The sequence below is a fragment of the Lipophrys pholis genome, assembly GCF_963383615.2.
Source record: "Lipophrys pholis genome assembly, chromosome: 19".
Classification (NCBI taxonomy): domain Eukaryota; kingdom Metazoa; phylum Chordata; class Actinopteri; order Blenniiformes; family Blenniidae; genus Lipophrys; species Lipophrys pholis.
This window is the reverse complement of record NC_137647.1, coordinates 11,173,620-11,189,960: the sequence shown is the minus strand read 5'-3', so window position 1 is coordinate 11,189,960 and position 16,341 is coordinate 11,173,620. Positions and strand designations below refer to the sequence as shown.

General features: G+C 43.1%; 2 protein-coding genes across 3 annotated transcripts in view; both read left to right on the top strand.

Annotated features, from left to right (window-relative positions):
- The window catches only part of myo15aa (myosin XVAa), a gene marked incomplete at both ends in the record, with an annotated part of 35,307 nt that extends 32,718 nt beyond the window's left edge, over positions 1-2,589 (top strand). The window contains 9 exons of the mRNA XM_080487231.1: positions 21-115; positions 386-463; positions 647-743; positions 860-1,020; positions 1,136-1,269; positions 1,449-1,582; positions 1,706-1,839; positions 2,202-2,342; positions 2,488-2,589. Coding sequence (XP_080343357.1) covers positions 21-115; positions 386-463; positions 647-743; positions 860-1,020; positions 1,136-1,269; positions 1,449-1,582; positions 1,706-1,839; positions 2,202-2,342; positions 2,488-2,589 — 1,076 coding nt within the window. The remainder of the gene's footprint in view (positions 1-20; positions 116-385; positions 464-646; positions 744-859; positions 1,021-1,135; positions 1,270-1,448; positions 1,583-1,705; positions 1,840-2,201; positions 2,343-2,487) is intronic.
- A 1,903-nt stretch (positions 2,590-4,492) lies between these two features.
- The window catches only part of llgl1 (LLGL scribble cell polarity complex component 1), a 28,467-nt gene continuing 16,618 nt past the window's right edge, over positions 4,493-16,341 (top strand). For both annotated transcript variants that reach the window (XM_080487537.1, XM_080487538.1), the window contains exons 1-2: positions 4,493-4,696; positions 7,394-7,491. In XM_080487537.1, coding sequence (XP_080343663.1) covers positions 4,616-4,696; positions 7,394-7,491 — 179 coding nt within the window. In that variant the 5' untranslated portion in view covers positions 4,493-4,615. The remainder of the gene's footprint in view (positions 4,697-7,393; positions 7,492-16,341) is intronic.

The window sequence follows — 16,341 nt, the reverse complement described above, 5'->3', positions numbered from 1 at the left end:
TTATCTTTTTTAACTGACAGGTATTGCCAAGGCCTGTGAACAAAATCTGAGGAGGACATTTCAATATGGCGGACGTATTCAGTATCCCAACAGCATGGAGCTCAAAGCGATGCTGGCAAGTACCAGATTCATCCCCTTATATAATGTCTCTGAGGTATGCGTATACACACCTTTAAAGAGTTCACCTCTAGGATTTTTGGATGTTAAGAAATATCTCTTGCTAATTCAAGTACTGTGATACTGACGGTTGTACAGCTGTGCCATTCGTCATCCCCAAATGTGTCTTTGTTAAGCAGCTGCTTAAGCTCGCCTCAGTAACAGCCGCACACGCTTCACTCCAGTCCATTCATCTGACGTTTCCTTCTGATTGGTTGTTTGCTTGCAGGCCGGACGGAGCTCCAAAAGACAGCTGTTCCTGCTTCCAGGTGGGATCGAACGGCACTTGAAAATCAAGACTTGCTCCGTAAGTAGCTCACACTTAGGCACAGTCATGTAGTGAAACAGCACTATTAGCTCTGCAGAAAAATGGAGAAAACCCAAAAAAGATAAACCTTTTCTAGATCGAGCAACACCTACAGTATGTGGCGAGGGGCTGACAGGAGATGCCGTACATAAAACAATAATGCTGAGTTTTCATTCATTTTAGGTTGCTTTGGATGCTATTGAGGAGCTCTGTTATGAGATGGGGCTACAGAGGGAGGAGGCACTGGATGAATATGCTGTCTTTCTGGTCACACATAAAGGTAACAGGCATCCTCTTGCACTGGAACCTTAAAATGCTAACATATGCTTTTACAACAGCGTGCTGTGAAAGTAGATAACATACTTAAACCAACTGGATCATTGTGTGTGTGTGTAGGTCAGAATGTAAGGCCTCTGAACAAGCGTGAGTACATCCTGGACATTGCTACCGAGGCAGAGCCGGTGGACGCCAACTACAGTCTTTGGTTCAGAAGAGTCATATGGAGCCTGGCTCTCAAACTTGACAATGAACTCTATGTCACCATGCACTATAACCAGGTTGGCAACCTATATCCTAATTTATAGGATTGTTTTTTGATACAGCTCTGGTGGTTCCAGAGATGATCATTCATATTCTCGCAGTTACTTTATTTGTCCCTTGTCAATTCTCCAGGTATTGCCAGACTACCTAAAAGCTTTGCTGAGTGTGGTTCCTCAGGGTAAGGCCAGCGAGCAGCATCAACAGCAGCTTGCCAGGCTGGCTGCCTTACAGCACCGTGCCAAGGACACCATCTACCTGCCCACCTTGTAAATCTATACTAAACTATTGCTCACAATGTGAACCCAACATATATGATACTGATTACTGTGTTTCGCTCTTCTCTCTCTCTCTCTCTCTCTCTCTCTCTCTCTCTCTCTCTCTCTCTCTCTCTCTCTCTCTCTCTCTCTCTCTCTCTCTCCCTGTGTGTGTGTGTGTATGTGTTTAGCCGAGAGGTGCAGGAGTGTGTCCCTCCACAGTTCTACAGCAAACAGGGTTCTCAGCAGTGGTTGAATATGACGACTCAACACATGCAGCAGGTCCAGCCCTTAAACCCGCACCAGGCCCGCGCACAGTTCCTCGGTAAAACAGCAACTGTCTCAGTATTTATAAAATATTTAAACAAAACCACATACTCTGAGAGCTCACAGACAAAATAATTTCCTAAATGTCTTCAAACAAGTAAAATGGTGTGTTTTTCTGTAGGCCTGGTCAGTGCCTTCCCTATGTTTGGCTCCTCATTCTTCTACATCCAAAGTTCGAGCTCTGCCTCCATCCACGCTCCGTGCATCCTGTCTGTCAATTTGAATGGACTTCACTTCCTCAACAAGGACACTCATGTATGTGAAGGACACACACTCACAATGGCTTCTGTGGGATTCTGAATGAGACCAGTGGGTAAAATATGACTAAGCACCTGGTTAGTTTAATTATTTAAAAAAAAAATGGCGGTTCCCATTTATTCTGTTTATAAATAGAAATGATCTAAAAAGCAATTAGCTCCCTCTGCTGGGTGTTTCCACTGTCTCGTTCATCGTTTCAGTATCTGAATGTTGTGCAAAACACACGGAAAATATATTGTTAAAACTATCTCTTTGAAATTGTATTTATTTTATTTCAAACAGTGATCAGTGCTGATTGTGTGTGTCGTGCATCCATGTGATATAATCATTTGTAACCATGTTTGTATTTAATTGATTAGGAGACCATGGTGCGTTTCCCTCTGAAAGAGGTCCAGTCAACTCGTACCCAGAGACCAACATCAGGCTCCAGTTACCCCTACGTGGAGATCATGATAGGAGACCTGCTTAACCAACGCATCACTCAGCTGCAGCTAGAGCAGGTGTGTGTGTGTGTGTGTGTGTGTGTGTGTGTGTGTGTGTGTGTGTGTGTGTGTGTGTGTGTGTGTGTGTGTGTGTGTAACATACAGTAGATGTAGAGAGGAAGGCCTTATCAAGTAGTGTCTGTGCTTTTGTGTTTTGTTTCAGGGCCTGGAGCTTTGCCGAGTCATTGCCATGCACATGGAGAACATGCTGTCAGCGAGAGAGAAAAGACTCACGTTACCGCCAAGTGAAATCACCCTGCTATAGCACAGATGTAGAACTATTCATATCAAAATGGCAGTTTGTGCTACATGAATGTACTGTATCTACCTCTATTTTTGAAATACAGTTTTTTGATACTTAAAAGTGATGTTTATGAAAAGTGGTAATGTATAGTGATGACATTGAAGACAGATCTTTTTAAATGTGGCTCGAGCCATTTATTGAAATAGTTTTCATTAGTAATATATCAATTTCATTATTTCCTTGATTAATCATTTGGCATGTCAAATGAAAAACTTGTCTTCCTCATTACTCTTATTATTTTGATAGTTTTTTTTAGATCTGGTCCATGTCTGCATAGAGAATAATACAGTTAATGTCTCACCAATCAGAAGTCCCATGTTTCTCAAGAGTATAAAGTGTTTTTTTTATTTAAATTATATAGCAATGATCATTTGAAAGACACCCTGATGTGCCTTCACCAATTGCTTTGAAGATAATCAACTGCAGTACAGACTATAAAAAGCAATTCTACTCCTCTAACTATTTTTACTGTTAAGTGAGCCTGCATGCAAGAGTAGCTCAAATAATTTGTTAAAACTGTTTTCCCCTTTTATTTTAAATAAATATTTGCATTTAAATAACCAAAGGCAGCTACAGATTTAAATAACTTTATCATTTTTCTCTTTGCCATAAAATCAAGGGCAAAGTCCTGATGAAAAAAAAAACACATTTGAGGAAGCCTGTTTTGGCACATTATGTTTTAAGCCACATTTCCAAACAGTTTGCACTATATGAATTATTTATACATTGTATATAGTTGTTGTACATACAAGCATGTTCATAATGATGGGCATTAAAGTTTATAGAATAATGAAAACTGGAGTACGACTTAGGCGATTTCATTGAGAGCTCATTTTTATAAACTCAGGACAAGTGAACTGGTGAATATTATAGAGAATGTTACATTAGAAGCACATCAGACAAAATACTGAATACGTCCATTTCAACTATGTAATAAAAATAGATAAACCTGAAATATTTTAGAAAAATAAACATAATTGACATGTTTTTGACATGGTTGTTGCACTGCATTTCTTTTATGACTTATATGACTTCATCTAATACAATCCCACAATTAAAGATCCTATTTGTTTGATACATTGTTTTTCATTCCCAGCATTTGTTTCTTGGTATCTCAATGGATTTGGGGGCTCAAATATATGTACAAACACCTGCTGCAAGTGGAGCAATCTAATTTGTGTGCCATGTATTTCATGAGACAGTCTGAAACAAGTCCATATACTTCACTGAAGTCTTTCTGGTGAATAGAATAGAATAGAATAGAATAGAATAGATTAGAATAGATTAGAATAGATTAGAATATAAATGCTTTATTGATACCCAAGGGAAATTCTTATGTTTTACATCAGAAGTTTAAGAATATTCTGATCACAACAGAATTTTGCAGTGTTATAGTAAGTATTTAGAATATGTGTATATTTTTCCATGAAAACAGATGTAATCAAATTCTTTCACTAAAGTTATCATGGTTTTTATCACTTTTGTGAAGGTGAACAAGTTTACTGCTTTGTTAACTCAAAGTAGTACATTACGATTGGTTCGCTTCATTTGTTGTAGAAAACGTGCCGTCCGGAGTCAGGTACTGGCGTCTGTCATAGCGACGCCCTTACGGTAAGCCCCGCGATACAAATCGAGCACCGCCCGGGAAGCGCTTGGCTGTGTGGGCGTTCCTGTGTAATTGCTCGCAGATTCGTCGGCCCTCATTGGTTAACAATAACGGGGTCCGCGTGAACCGGGGGGCGGGGGGGCTGTGGTCAAACCCACCGCGACCTAAACAGCACCAAGAGAGAGAGGAGGGAGGAGAGAGCCGCCGCAGCAGCTGGAGCCGGAGCAGCAGCAGCGTCGTCGCCCCACTTCTCAGCCTGCATGGGCTAGTCCGTTAGCTAGCTTAGCATCGCCGAGCTGAGCCGCCTCCTGCAGCCGTTCTCCCCGGGTCCTCCTCTCCGTGTTCCCCCGGCCCTGCCTCCTCCCCCCGCCCGGCTTCAAGATGATGAAGTTTAGGTTCCGTCGACAGGGCACCGACCCGCAGAGAGAGAAGATAAAACAAGAGCTTTTCGCCTTCAACAAGGTAAAGTAACGGGACAAGAGGAGCGGGAGGGAGGGAGGGAGACAGAGACGGAGACATTTCCTCCCCAAAAACTAAAGCTTTCTCCCCCGGACGGGACCGGGTTTGGAGCGGGGCAGCCCGCAGCCTCCCCCCGGGCCGCCCCTGCTGCAGACAGCGGGATGAATTGGCTCCGAAGTGCTGCAGATGGTTTGTTGTGCAGGATGGACTCGGGACGTGCAGTCCGCTTTGTTGACGCCTGCTCGGGGGGTTCAGTTGTTTTCACGGCGTGTTAATTGTCTCTCACTTCGCCCGGGCCCTGCAACGAGCAGGAAACTTCTCTCCGCTAAGTAAATGTTGTTGTAATTGGCTATCAACACCAGATTATCTGCGTGTTGGGGATTATCAAGCTTCAGATTAACGAGATTCTGCTGACAAGCTCACTGTTCCAGCAGTTTGATGCTTCGTGGGGATAATTAGTGGCCCATATATTATATGTTGGTGGGGATGGCAGCTTTAACTCATTCCACTCTGACAAGCTGCATTCCAAGGTGCTTTTCTGCTTCTTTCTTCATCATTACAGTTTTCATGGTGTTTTTGTGAAACTGCAAGTGTCAGATTTCATGCTCCTCAACTCTGGCACGCCATCAAAATGACTTTAAATCAGTGTTCTGATCTATTAACAAGCTGCACTCATTTCAGTGAGGTGCGTTTTGTCACACTTTTTGATAAACTGTTTCGGGGCCCTACAGGAATCTGCAGCACTCCTTTGTCCAGTCTGTTAAATATATTGATATGTGTGGATATCAGCTGTCGCTCATCTTTTTTGAATGTTCTACAGCTACTTTTGTTTAGACTACTGTGCAAAGACAAACCATCTGAGCAGTGTTTGGCCTTGAACTTTTGCAGGTCAGATGAGGCCATGCTTGTGTTTGCTGTGTCACTCACAAAGTGTCCCACTGAGCTTGGCTGTCTAAACCTTCTGATGTTGAAAGTCTTGATTTATCATGCGCAGCAGATGACAGGCTCACTTAGGCGTGTTGCAGAACTAATGTACTTTTTGGTGGCATTTTGTTTTTAAATACCTATAGCCGATGAGCACATGTGTGTAAATCTCAGGTGTGTCTTGATCTTGTAAATCTTTTTATCCAAACAGACATGCAGGCTGGGCTTTAGAGATCCAAGTGCCCTTGCACAGCTAATGCAAGTCTTAATTATAGCACAGATGACAGGAAGTCTTTACCTCTGTGGTTAGTCTGCAGTGCACAGTTGATGAAATAATACAAAAGTCATACAGTAAGTGTGGAGTTCTGGAAAGTAAAATCGACTCCCTCATTTCAATAAACAAACCAATAAAACACGTTTTTTGAATTGGATAAGAACTTCTTGTTACATAACTGTTACAAATACTCATTGCTTGTTACATTTTCTATTGTACTGTTAACAGTCACTATGTGTTCAATTAATGTGACTTGTGCAGCTCCCAGATGTCTTGAGTTGCATGACTGAGATTTCTCATGAGTTGTGAAATGATCACTCCTTTCATGCTTTGCTTTTCCTAATTCAAACTAATTTACATGTAGAAGATTTCATCCTTCGGCCTGGTGCTTTAGTGGTTTGCTCTCTTATTTCAAAGTGAGTAATGCCTGATTTGAGTCCAGGCTATGGGGTTTGAATGTTCTCATTAAGGAGTTTTCTACAACTACTTTGGTTTCCTTACACGGTCTACAAACAGGCATTTGAGGTTAATTGGTGACTCTGAATTGCTCGTAGGTGCATTAGTGTGACTGTGTGTCCTCTCAAACTTTGCGACCTGTCCAGAGTGTATCCTGCCTTCAACCGCAGTTACCCGGCGCTCCACGACCCTAAAAGAATGAATAATTATTACAAGTTCTCAGAAGCCTTGGTTTGCTTTATTCCTGCCTTTGACATTAGAAGCCTTTCTGTACCAGTTATGTTGGTAAGTTCTTTGAACTGTTGGTCAAACAAAGCAAAATGAACAATGGGCCACTAAGCAAATGCTTCTAGACTAGCGTGCAGGTGGTGAGACACTTTGATGGTGTTGTGTAGTATGTCTAAAGTCCATCAAGTGTTTGTTTAGCTGCAACACCACACACACATTTTAAGGGTTTGGCACCAGCTGCCACAACGGTCGCAGAGGTGGTCTCTCCACAGGAGGGTTACTTTGATGTGACTGTGTGTGTGTAATCATACTGACACTTTAGAGGTGGAAATGGTTAATGGTGTACTTCAAATTTGAATTTCAGCCTCAACCTATTTTTTGACAGTCGCTTATAACGGATGCACAAAACTTGAAGGACCCTCGTCGCCTCTCTTACGCTGCGTCCCGGTATCTCTCTCTCTCTGTAGATGTATGCTTTCCCAGCTGTCTCGCCATCTCCTGACATGGGCTGGAGAAAAAGCTCGAAATTTATGTTAATCCCATTTTACAAGGCCTGCAAAGCAATGCAATAAAGCAGAGCTGCTGCCATCAGTGCTTTTTAAAAAAAACTTTCCTCTAACTTTATTAAAGGAGTCCTCCCTTCTAGACGCCTCGCTGACGACACAGTCTGACAGGCAGAAACACAAACAGCAACTGGGTGTATTTTTAGGGAAGGATGTCTGAAAAATAAATATGGGTATTTGTCTTGTTTCTCTCATCTTTGTCTCTGCTGTGTGTCTTTCACACTCTTTTCCTCTGACTTCCTTTCCCCCTCTTAGACCGTGGAGCATGGGTTCCCCCATCAGCCCAGTGCTTTGGCCTTTGACCCCAAGCTGCAGCTCATGGCCATCGGCACAAAGTCAGGAGCCATCAAAATGTATCCTTTGTCATCTGGTGAGCTTTTACATCTGACAGCTGTTGTTTTTGAGGTGTCAGCTGTTTGAGTGGAGCATGGCAACTAGCAAAAGTTCAAAATTCAATTTTCTAAAGATCGTTCTGCAGTAAATAGACTTTTAAACTTCATACAGATTGTTTTTTTTGTTTTTTTTTCCATATATACTTCAGCAAAATAAGACTCGCCGGACCAAAGCAATTTTGAGAAAACGTCAATGTACAAAAGCATTTTTCTTTCTAACCTATATAAATTGGCACCATTTCTCTTGAAAGTGAAGTTGGGGTCAAGAAATAGATTAAAAAGTTACACGCGTCAAGAATAAAGCAGACCACAAACATTACAGGGCACTTAATGGATGCGTGACAGCTGTATTACTGTGTAGTAGTGTATTAGAGTGTTTCTGTGGCAGTACAGTGGAGTAGTGGTTAGCACTCTTACCTCTTGGCAAGAATGTCCCATGTTTGACTTTGGTTTGGGTCAGAGGGGCCTTTCTGTATGGAGTTTACATGCTGCTGTGTTGCATTGTGAGTTTTCACTCAAAGCCAAAAATACATTTGACATTAATAGGTGTGTGTGTGGCTCCATGTCTCCATGCTTGCCCTAAGATGAACTGGCGACCTGTCCAAGTGTACCCTGCCTTCGCCCAAAATCAGCTGGCATCACATAATGGTGTGGATACCTCGCCATAAAAACACGGATTACGTCTTTTCCTCGTCTCAGCAGTGCACCTATAGACTACTGTCTTCAGCTGTGTTTTTGTCAAAAAAAAACCTTGTTTCCTGACTCCATAAGGCTCATTTGATCAAACGGTTTTGAAGGCTACTCACTTTTTACTAGCAATCTATTAAAAGAATTGCCTTTACACAGATCATCCCCACCCACCCCCCACCCCTGTTCCTCCATCTCACCTGATGGAACCTCATCCTCTCCATGTCCCACCTGAGAAGGGATCATATGTAATTTTGCCAATGGACCCTGAGCTGCCCTCAGGGTCTCTTGGCCCTGTGTGGTACACTTCAAGCCTGAGGCCGTCAGGAAGCGTCTCAATCACATGCCTGAACCACCTCAAGTGGCTCCTCTTAGTTTGGAGGAGACGCAGCCTAATTTTGAGTTCCTCCCGGATTGCCGAGCTCTTCACCTTGTCACAAGGGCTGAGACCTGCCAGCTTTTGAGTCGTGCTCGGTATTGGCTGATTTCTCTGCAGTACTGTTGGCTTTCTAGTGGCTCCTCATAGTGTTTATGAATGCAGAGGAAATCCTGATCAGTCGTGATTGCAGAAGAGCCGTTTATATAACGTGGAACTGTGCGCTGCTGTATTGTGTGTGCGTGCGTGCGTGCTCGCGCGATGTGTCTCTGTGGGTAGTTGCACTGTCTGTAGCTCGAATGTGAAGAGTGATCGGTCTTCCTCTACCAAACCAAACTGGCATTATTAGACAGAAATGTGCTTCACTGAGCTTTGTTTTGTTACTTGTGGCAATTGCTTCTGTACTTCACAACATTCTTTCCACACGTCAGCATGTTTGAGGTAATTACTAGAGAAGAATGTAGCATGGGAAGCAGCAGGTTGTAAACAAATACTCTCCTCTATATAATAAGAATGCTATTTCAAGGACTAGGAGTAGCCATGCACACACATCGTTCACTTGGCATTTTGATAAAAACGGATAGCAGGAGTATTTGCTGCAATAAATGACAACAATTAAAAGTTGTTTGGCCAATGTTTTTGAGCGTAGCTTTTCTCAAACAGCTAGTATTTCACCAATAGTGTGATCTCTATCCATGTAGATCATGTTTTCAGCTGAGTTTAACACCTGTGAGATGTGCTGGTCTCTTGATTTCCTGCCTCACTGATTGAAATGTCACTGTAGCCAATAGGCCTGTCATCTTCGAGATATGGAAAAGCACAAGACTGAAACCAAACATCATCACAACATAATTTGGAGGCCTGAAAAAAACCCATAAATGCATATCTTGGGCATGCGGTCGGTGGGAATCTAACCCCCAACCCAGACTGTGGGTGTGCACGGTTCATCTTGTTGGAGTAACCCGGGGATGAGCTGGAAACATTGAGTGAAGCTAGACTGCAAGTAAGTATTGCTTAGGTTTGGGTGATGCATTGCAACAAAACCATAATTTGATCAAGGGTGTTGGTTGTGTCAGAAATTCCAGCAACTCGGAGGCTCAAGCAGCGTCTGCTTGGCACGTCTGCTGTGACACGCTGCTGAGGTCTGTTATCGGCTGGCTGTGGCGTGATTACAGCCGTGTTTGCAGTGTGGAGGTCAGCTGCTGTGTTATCGTGAGGAGGTTGACTCGGAGCTGAGGTTTCATCAAAACCTGTGACAAAGACACTGGCATCTTGGATAGTTTATCTCTCGAGTAAAAGCTGTTTTGCCCGGCTGCCTCACATATTACATGTTTGTCTCGCATGCTTCTTATGAGAGTGCGTGTCCTGCGGTGGAGCCCATGTTCACCGGCTTTTTCCCCTCAGACATGCCGTTGATCTGAATGCAAGCTCCTCGCCACTGCATATGGTTATTTAACACATTTACTTGGGGTGTGAAGAGAGGCTGCTGGTTGTGTGTTGTGTGTGCAGAGGCAATAAACTGAAGAATCAACTCTTTGAGATGTGGTTTTCAGAGAGGGAGAGGGAGACTGGCGGTACCAGGCACTCGTATCCCAGAGGGGAATGGATAGAGGAGAAACCGAGGAGGGGAGGGGATGGAGATAAACGGTGGCACTGAAGACAAGGGAGTGCGGAAGAGACGGAGGGGGAGGTGAAATAACTCCACCACACAGCTACACCTGCAAGAGCTGGACACTCTGAAGGTCACTTCTCACCCTGTACAAGCCGGTGTTGTAGTAGGAAGTTGTATGAAATAATGTAGTAATAGAAATCTGACACAATACGTGAAGAAGAAAATTTCTGAATACATAAGACCTGCTGATATGAGTTTGTTACTTTGCTTGCTCCTAATTTGTAGTTAATTGAAAAGTGTGCGACTACTCCTATGATATGGGTTAAGGTTATCACTCAAAGCTGATTTGTTTGAACAAGGAGTGTTTCTATGAAGAAATGTACCTATAGGCTGCACGTGGAGAGTTTGCATGTTCACCCTGTGCTCTCCTGGGACTGGGCTCAGCTCCAGCTCTCTGCAACCCTTAGTAGGATAGTGTGAATACAGAACAGGAATATATGGATGACTGGTTGTTAGGAAGTGGTTTGTCTCGTGGCTGCTTCATTAATAATCTGCCTCATCTCAAGGATTTCTAGAATTTTTTAACAGCCTAAAAACTCGAAAGGTACCAAATGTAAATTGCTTCATTGTAAAGTCCTCTTGAATAAGAGAATCCCTAGAAAATGAGTACTTCCATTAACTGTTTGTTTATGTGGAATTACTGTTATTCACCCGAAGCCACAGGAGGAGAAAGAAACGTAGGGGGACGATGACGGGCTTATCTAAAAGAAAAGTGTGTGTATGTTCACATTCCCTTCATAATCTGGCCGAGAACACTTTGCTTTGACCTAGACGTTCTTGCTAGCATACCTGTCTGCGCTGCAGTACAGTCTTCCAGTCTGCGGTGCCAGATGTGCGGTCCACATCGGTCTCTCTCACTGTGCGTAAGAGCAAAATAAAAAAAACGTTTATTGGCACATTTCAAAAGGATGAGGGGGAAGAAACTGCAAAGTCTGTGGTCCTTGTTCAGTTCAGTTCTTCTGTTCTCCATCTTGGCAGGATTTATCTTCCTCCTCTGGGTCTTACGGGCTCCCTTTCAGCCTCTCGTTCAAGTTTCTCACTTGCTTTTTCCTCTTCTCCTTCTCTCGATCTCTGCGTGTTTATAAAGGCAGAGTCGTATTACACCCTGAGAGTTTCTGCTTCGACCACAGGCTGGGGCTCGGCAGAGGGAAGGGGGACAATGTGGTGGAGAGGTTTTCGTGTGTGTGCGTGGACAAAGATCATATGTGGGGGTGGTGAGGCGATCTCGAGGAGTCTGTCTCTTGTCGTGGAATGCATGTTGCGCTGCCCTGGGTTAACCCTCCCTTGTTGTGTGTGTGCGTGCGGGAGCGCATGCATGCGTCTGTGTAGATTGGGTGAGTAAGAGCTTTGTTGCTGAGTCTCGTCTTAATAAAGGGAGCTTTTGAAATGGTTTCCAAGACGACCAGTGCCCGGGATGAGAAGTGCTTGCAGATTGGAGGGTTTTAAAAGTCTGCAGCTCAGCACACCAGACACCAAAGTTGTGGTTTAAAAATGCATCACTGAAGGGTAAAAAGGTTTGGTAAGGCTTTATTTTTGTGATAGTAACCTTTTGTATACTGCTTTTAGGTTAACAAAAAACCTACAAAAAAGTAAAGTGTATCTTGATGATCGAGCATGCTCGTTATCGCGCCAAAACTTTGACCTTGAGGTTTTGAGAATCGGTCGGAGGACAAGCTAATATTTACACACACCGTCTGTCTGTGGGGACATCTCGGTTGACAGTTTTTGGTATTCTAGTCACCGGTCTGCTATAGTTTGCTGATGTCACAGGGTTGCACTTTGATTCCGGTCTTGTTGGAAATTCTCTTGAATTTCGGGAATTCACTCCATGAGTCATGCAATCTGTCAATGTCGCACTGTGTACAAACTGTGCACTAACCGAAACTCTTTTATCCCTTTTTATGTCCTCTCATGGTGATCCGAGATGACTGGCAGTTTCAGCTCAATCCGACAGACACTCTATTTTAGCGTCGAAGTCAACAAATGTTGTGGTTAAAATGATAAATTCCTCATGTGTTTGCTGGTGCCCTGCGTTTCCTTTACAACTGTACCAGGGCTCCTGTCATTTCCTGTAAACCATTTCCAGATTTCACTCGGCCATATTAATTTGTTTTCATGCCTTGCTACGTGTTATGCAAGTTTTATTTTTATTTCTTTTTTAATGTTTGTGTTGGGGAAAGAAAAAAAAAAAGTCGACGCCAGCATTCAGTGGTTTGGTTCAGATCAAGTGGGTTGAGCAGAAGTGATTTAAGCTTTCACACTCCTACTACCTTTCACCTCCTCCCTCCTTCTTTTCTCACCCACTCACCGCCTTCTCTCACTGCTCACTTTGTCATCTAAAATGTTTTTGCCTCTCACACCACACGGTTTTCCTGCTTGGTTTAGCAGTGAAACGAGTTCTCGAGTCTTGCAGGGGATGCCAACGTGAAGAATTACAAAAAATAATACAGTTAAATTTCCTGCAGTGTATTTCATGTCTTATTTCTTTAGTCTGCACCATCTACTGATGAAGTCTTCCTCATGTGCTGCACGCAGCCTGGAATAAGTTGACGATCGTGGCACGCAAACGTTCTCTACCATACAATGGCTCTACTTGAATAGCAGGCGATAGAAGTCACTTTGTTTCCGTTGACATTAATCTTTTCTTAAAACAACTTTCCGAGAAGATCTGAGCAATATTTGTGTGCAACCCACGTGTTAAAATGGGCTGTTCATCCCACAGATGCACGAAGCACTATTCAAAAATGAAAAAATATTTATTGCTGAAAAGCAAGATTACAGCAAATAATCCGCCCTCACTATTTATATTCTGTAACAGCTACCCTCATTTCTTTTAAACGTTCATACTCGAATATTAAAAGGGGAGCATCATTGTGGGGAAAGGCGTCCCCCAGATCTCTTCTGCAGTCCAGAAGGGAGCCCTGCTACTCATCTTAAAACCCACTGGTTTAGTAGACAAGGAAATTGTCATCTAAGAAAAGTCGGCAAACAAAGTCTCTCAACGTGTAGATGCCTGAAAAGGTTTCAGGGTTTTATAATCCAGTCTGAATTGCTAAACCCAAAAGTATCAGCTCCTGAATCGTTTGTTTTTTCAGTCATTTTTCATCTTTATTTGGTATGTCTGAATATTCTCGGTCCCCTGGGCATAACTTGCTACTCACCAGTACTCCCGAGGAATTGCAGGACCTTTAAATATCCCACCCACCCTTTGTTTTTCTGCTTCCTTGGTCTTTACCCTCGCTTCATTCCTTCACTTCAGTCGGTGCCGCCCCCCGCCTCACCCCTGCACCCGCACAGATGAATGGACAAACCACACTCGCTCACCCAGTTGGCAACAAGTTGAAGGGCTCTGTGTGGCGTTATAAAGGGTGTGTGGTCCGTCCAAGTTGGCTGGAGTGGTTATGTGTTGTTGAATGGGAGATGTGAGGCATGAAAAAGAAAACATTTATCTGAAGTGACAAATCAAAGTTGATTGCTGAGAGGTTGAGGGAGGTGGGGCGTTTGGCTGAATTAAAGCCGAAAAAAGTGGAGAACAAAAGTGCAAAGCGGGGATTGATGGGAGTGGTATCCGGTTTTGTCCATCCACTTGCCTACTACCACATCATTGGCAGTGGAAATGCAAATATTATTCAGATAAAGTAATGTAACCAATTTGAAGAAGACTAGATCTTTTGAATATATCACAGTAACTATTAATTTGGAAGTCGACAGCCATGATTGGAATATATCTGGATGCTCACAATGTTTGTCTTGGATGGGTTCTTGGATTAGACTGTATTTACTGGTTTCTTGCGGAGGAAATGAATCTTCAAGGGATTTATTTTTTTTTACTTCCATTTTTCAACCCGTTGGTGATGCCAGTGACTTAATTCATTCAATCTACTTTCTCGAGTATGTGTTCTCAATATGTTCCTGTAACTAAGCAGCAGTTTGTCTCTGATTTGATATTCTGTGCAGCAACTTGTTTGAGTTTGTCAGCATCATGAAGTGTGCACATGGGGAGGTAAAACATTGAGAGGGGAGTGTGGGAGGGGACGAGGTACCAGCTGAGGGATCAATATGCAAATGAGACAGGATTGTTTCTCCAGTGGGTGGGAGGAGTTGTTTGGCTTGTCTTGTCGTCGACTGCTTTTTGTCAGACGTCTGGAGAGTTTGTGATTGTGTGCGACAGGATCAGCATCTCTCAGATGATGCCTTCTGAAGTTTTGGGCCAGAGGCGGCTTAATGCGACTGAAGTCATCGCAAACTTTTTCAGAACTTTTTGATCTTTTCCAGGCTTGATAGTGTGAACAACTTGTACAATCCTCCTTTGGTCCAGTCGTTCATCCTTCCTTCCTGTCCGCCCCAATCCACTGTCATGTTTGTGCGCATGAGTGTGTGTGTATTAGAGGGTGTGTAGGCTCATGGAGGACAATGCCTTCTGTTTGTCTGTATTCAGACCGTGAAATCGCTTTATCCTTGCTAACTCTCTCTCTCTCTCTGCATCACCGGGCAATTGTGTGTTTGTGTGCGTGCGTGTGCGAGAGCAAGAGCGAAAGGAGAGGGTGATTATGAGTTACTGTAGGCCCTCATTGTTTGTGTTTCAGGTTCTCTGAGCAGTGCAGCATCTTTGCATGATAAAGTCAGAACGTGCACGTCGTCAATTAAAGACACTCAACAGGTTGCTGAAAGCTTAAGGTCTTCAATACAAGATTACTTTAGCTGCTGGTTTGAAAAAGTGGTTTCCTGTGCATCTCGGGCTCCTTTTCCAGTCTCTCTGGTGTGTTTATATGCACAGCTTGGCTCATTAGACTATTGCCTTTATCCTGGTATACATTCACTGGAGTGTAATCAATTTATTGTTTATATCATTGCAACTCTGTTAAGTGGCAATATGTTCTTTTGGCCAATTTCCAGTTGATCTGTGGCATCACCGTCCACTACAATGGACAATGGTGGTTTATCACTCCTGGGTCATGACAATGGCCATTGTTTTTACATGCTGTTGAGCTGGAATCGAGACTGCTCTGTATAAGTCGGTGTCGCACACGGATTTAAGGAAATTATATGCATTTGTATTTTTTCTTTTTTTCTTTTTATTAAATAGTCCCCTTTTGCACAGAAAACCTCCATCAGAAATAATTGCTTTTTAGGATGAGAAAGGTGTTTTCACTGTGATTATACATGCAGTCACAGTCTCGATCAACTTTGATTTTAGTCTCACTAACATGTGTACAAGTAAATGTGGTGTGTTTGTCCTGTGATGGACTGGCGACCTGTCCAGAGTCCACTCTGCTTACGCGGGACTGATCACTTGCCAGGTTCGGCTCCGTACACCCTGCAAGTGCGATAAGGTGGTGTAGAAGATGGATGTTTTTTGGCTTTTGTCCAAAATCAATTTATTGCTAATTAGATTGTGCTGCCTGGGGCTACATTTCAGTGCAGATTTGTCAACAAAAAGTGACTCTTGAGCAAAATAAAACAAAGTGAAGCTGAACTTACGATAGTTGCGTATAATTAAAAAATTTAATTGTCACACACTTTGGAGAAAATGATCAACTATTAAATTGACCAATAGTTTGTTTGAGAACATAATACTATGAGTCTTTTTCTAAATTTCGCAAGGATGTCTCTGTCCTGTTAGGATTTTAAGTGTCACAATTACAGTTAACCGTGCTATTTTAGGACCGTTATGATGTGGATGCAGAGGGGGGGAAGGGTGACGTGTTTGCTCACTTACATGCCCTCAACTACATATAAGACTAATATTAGCCAATGAGCTTAGCCCTGGGGGGGAGGGAACTGTTACTCAGATGGACTCACAAACCTGTAATGAAGACTTTTTTGTCTTCAGCTGGCCGTGGTGAGGAAGTCATGACATCAGTGGGAATCCTGCTACCAGCTGCCCTCCGACACAATGATCCCAGGAAGTGTACGAATCAGGCCGCTTGGTTTGGATTTTAGTTATTTTTTTTTTCAGTTCAAAAGACTTTATTGGCGGTAAAGTTTCAAGAGCAATGTTGTCCGATGAGATCATTTTCATTTTGCTCCCTCGCTCCGTTTTAATAAGTTTCTACAACGTGATTGCTCTCCTGCC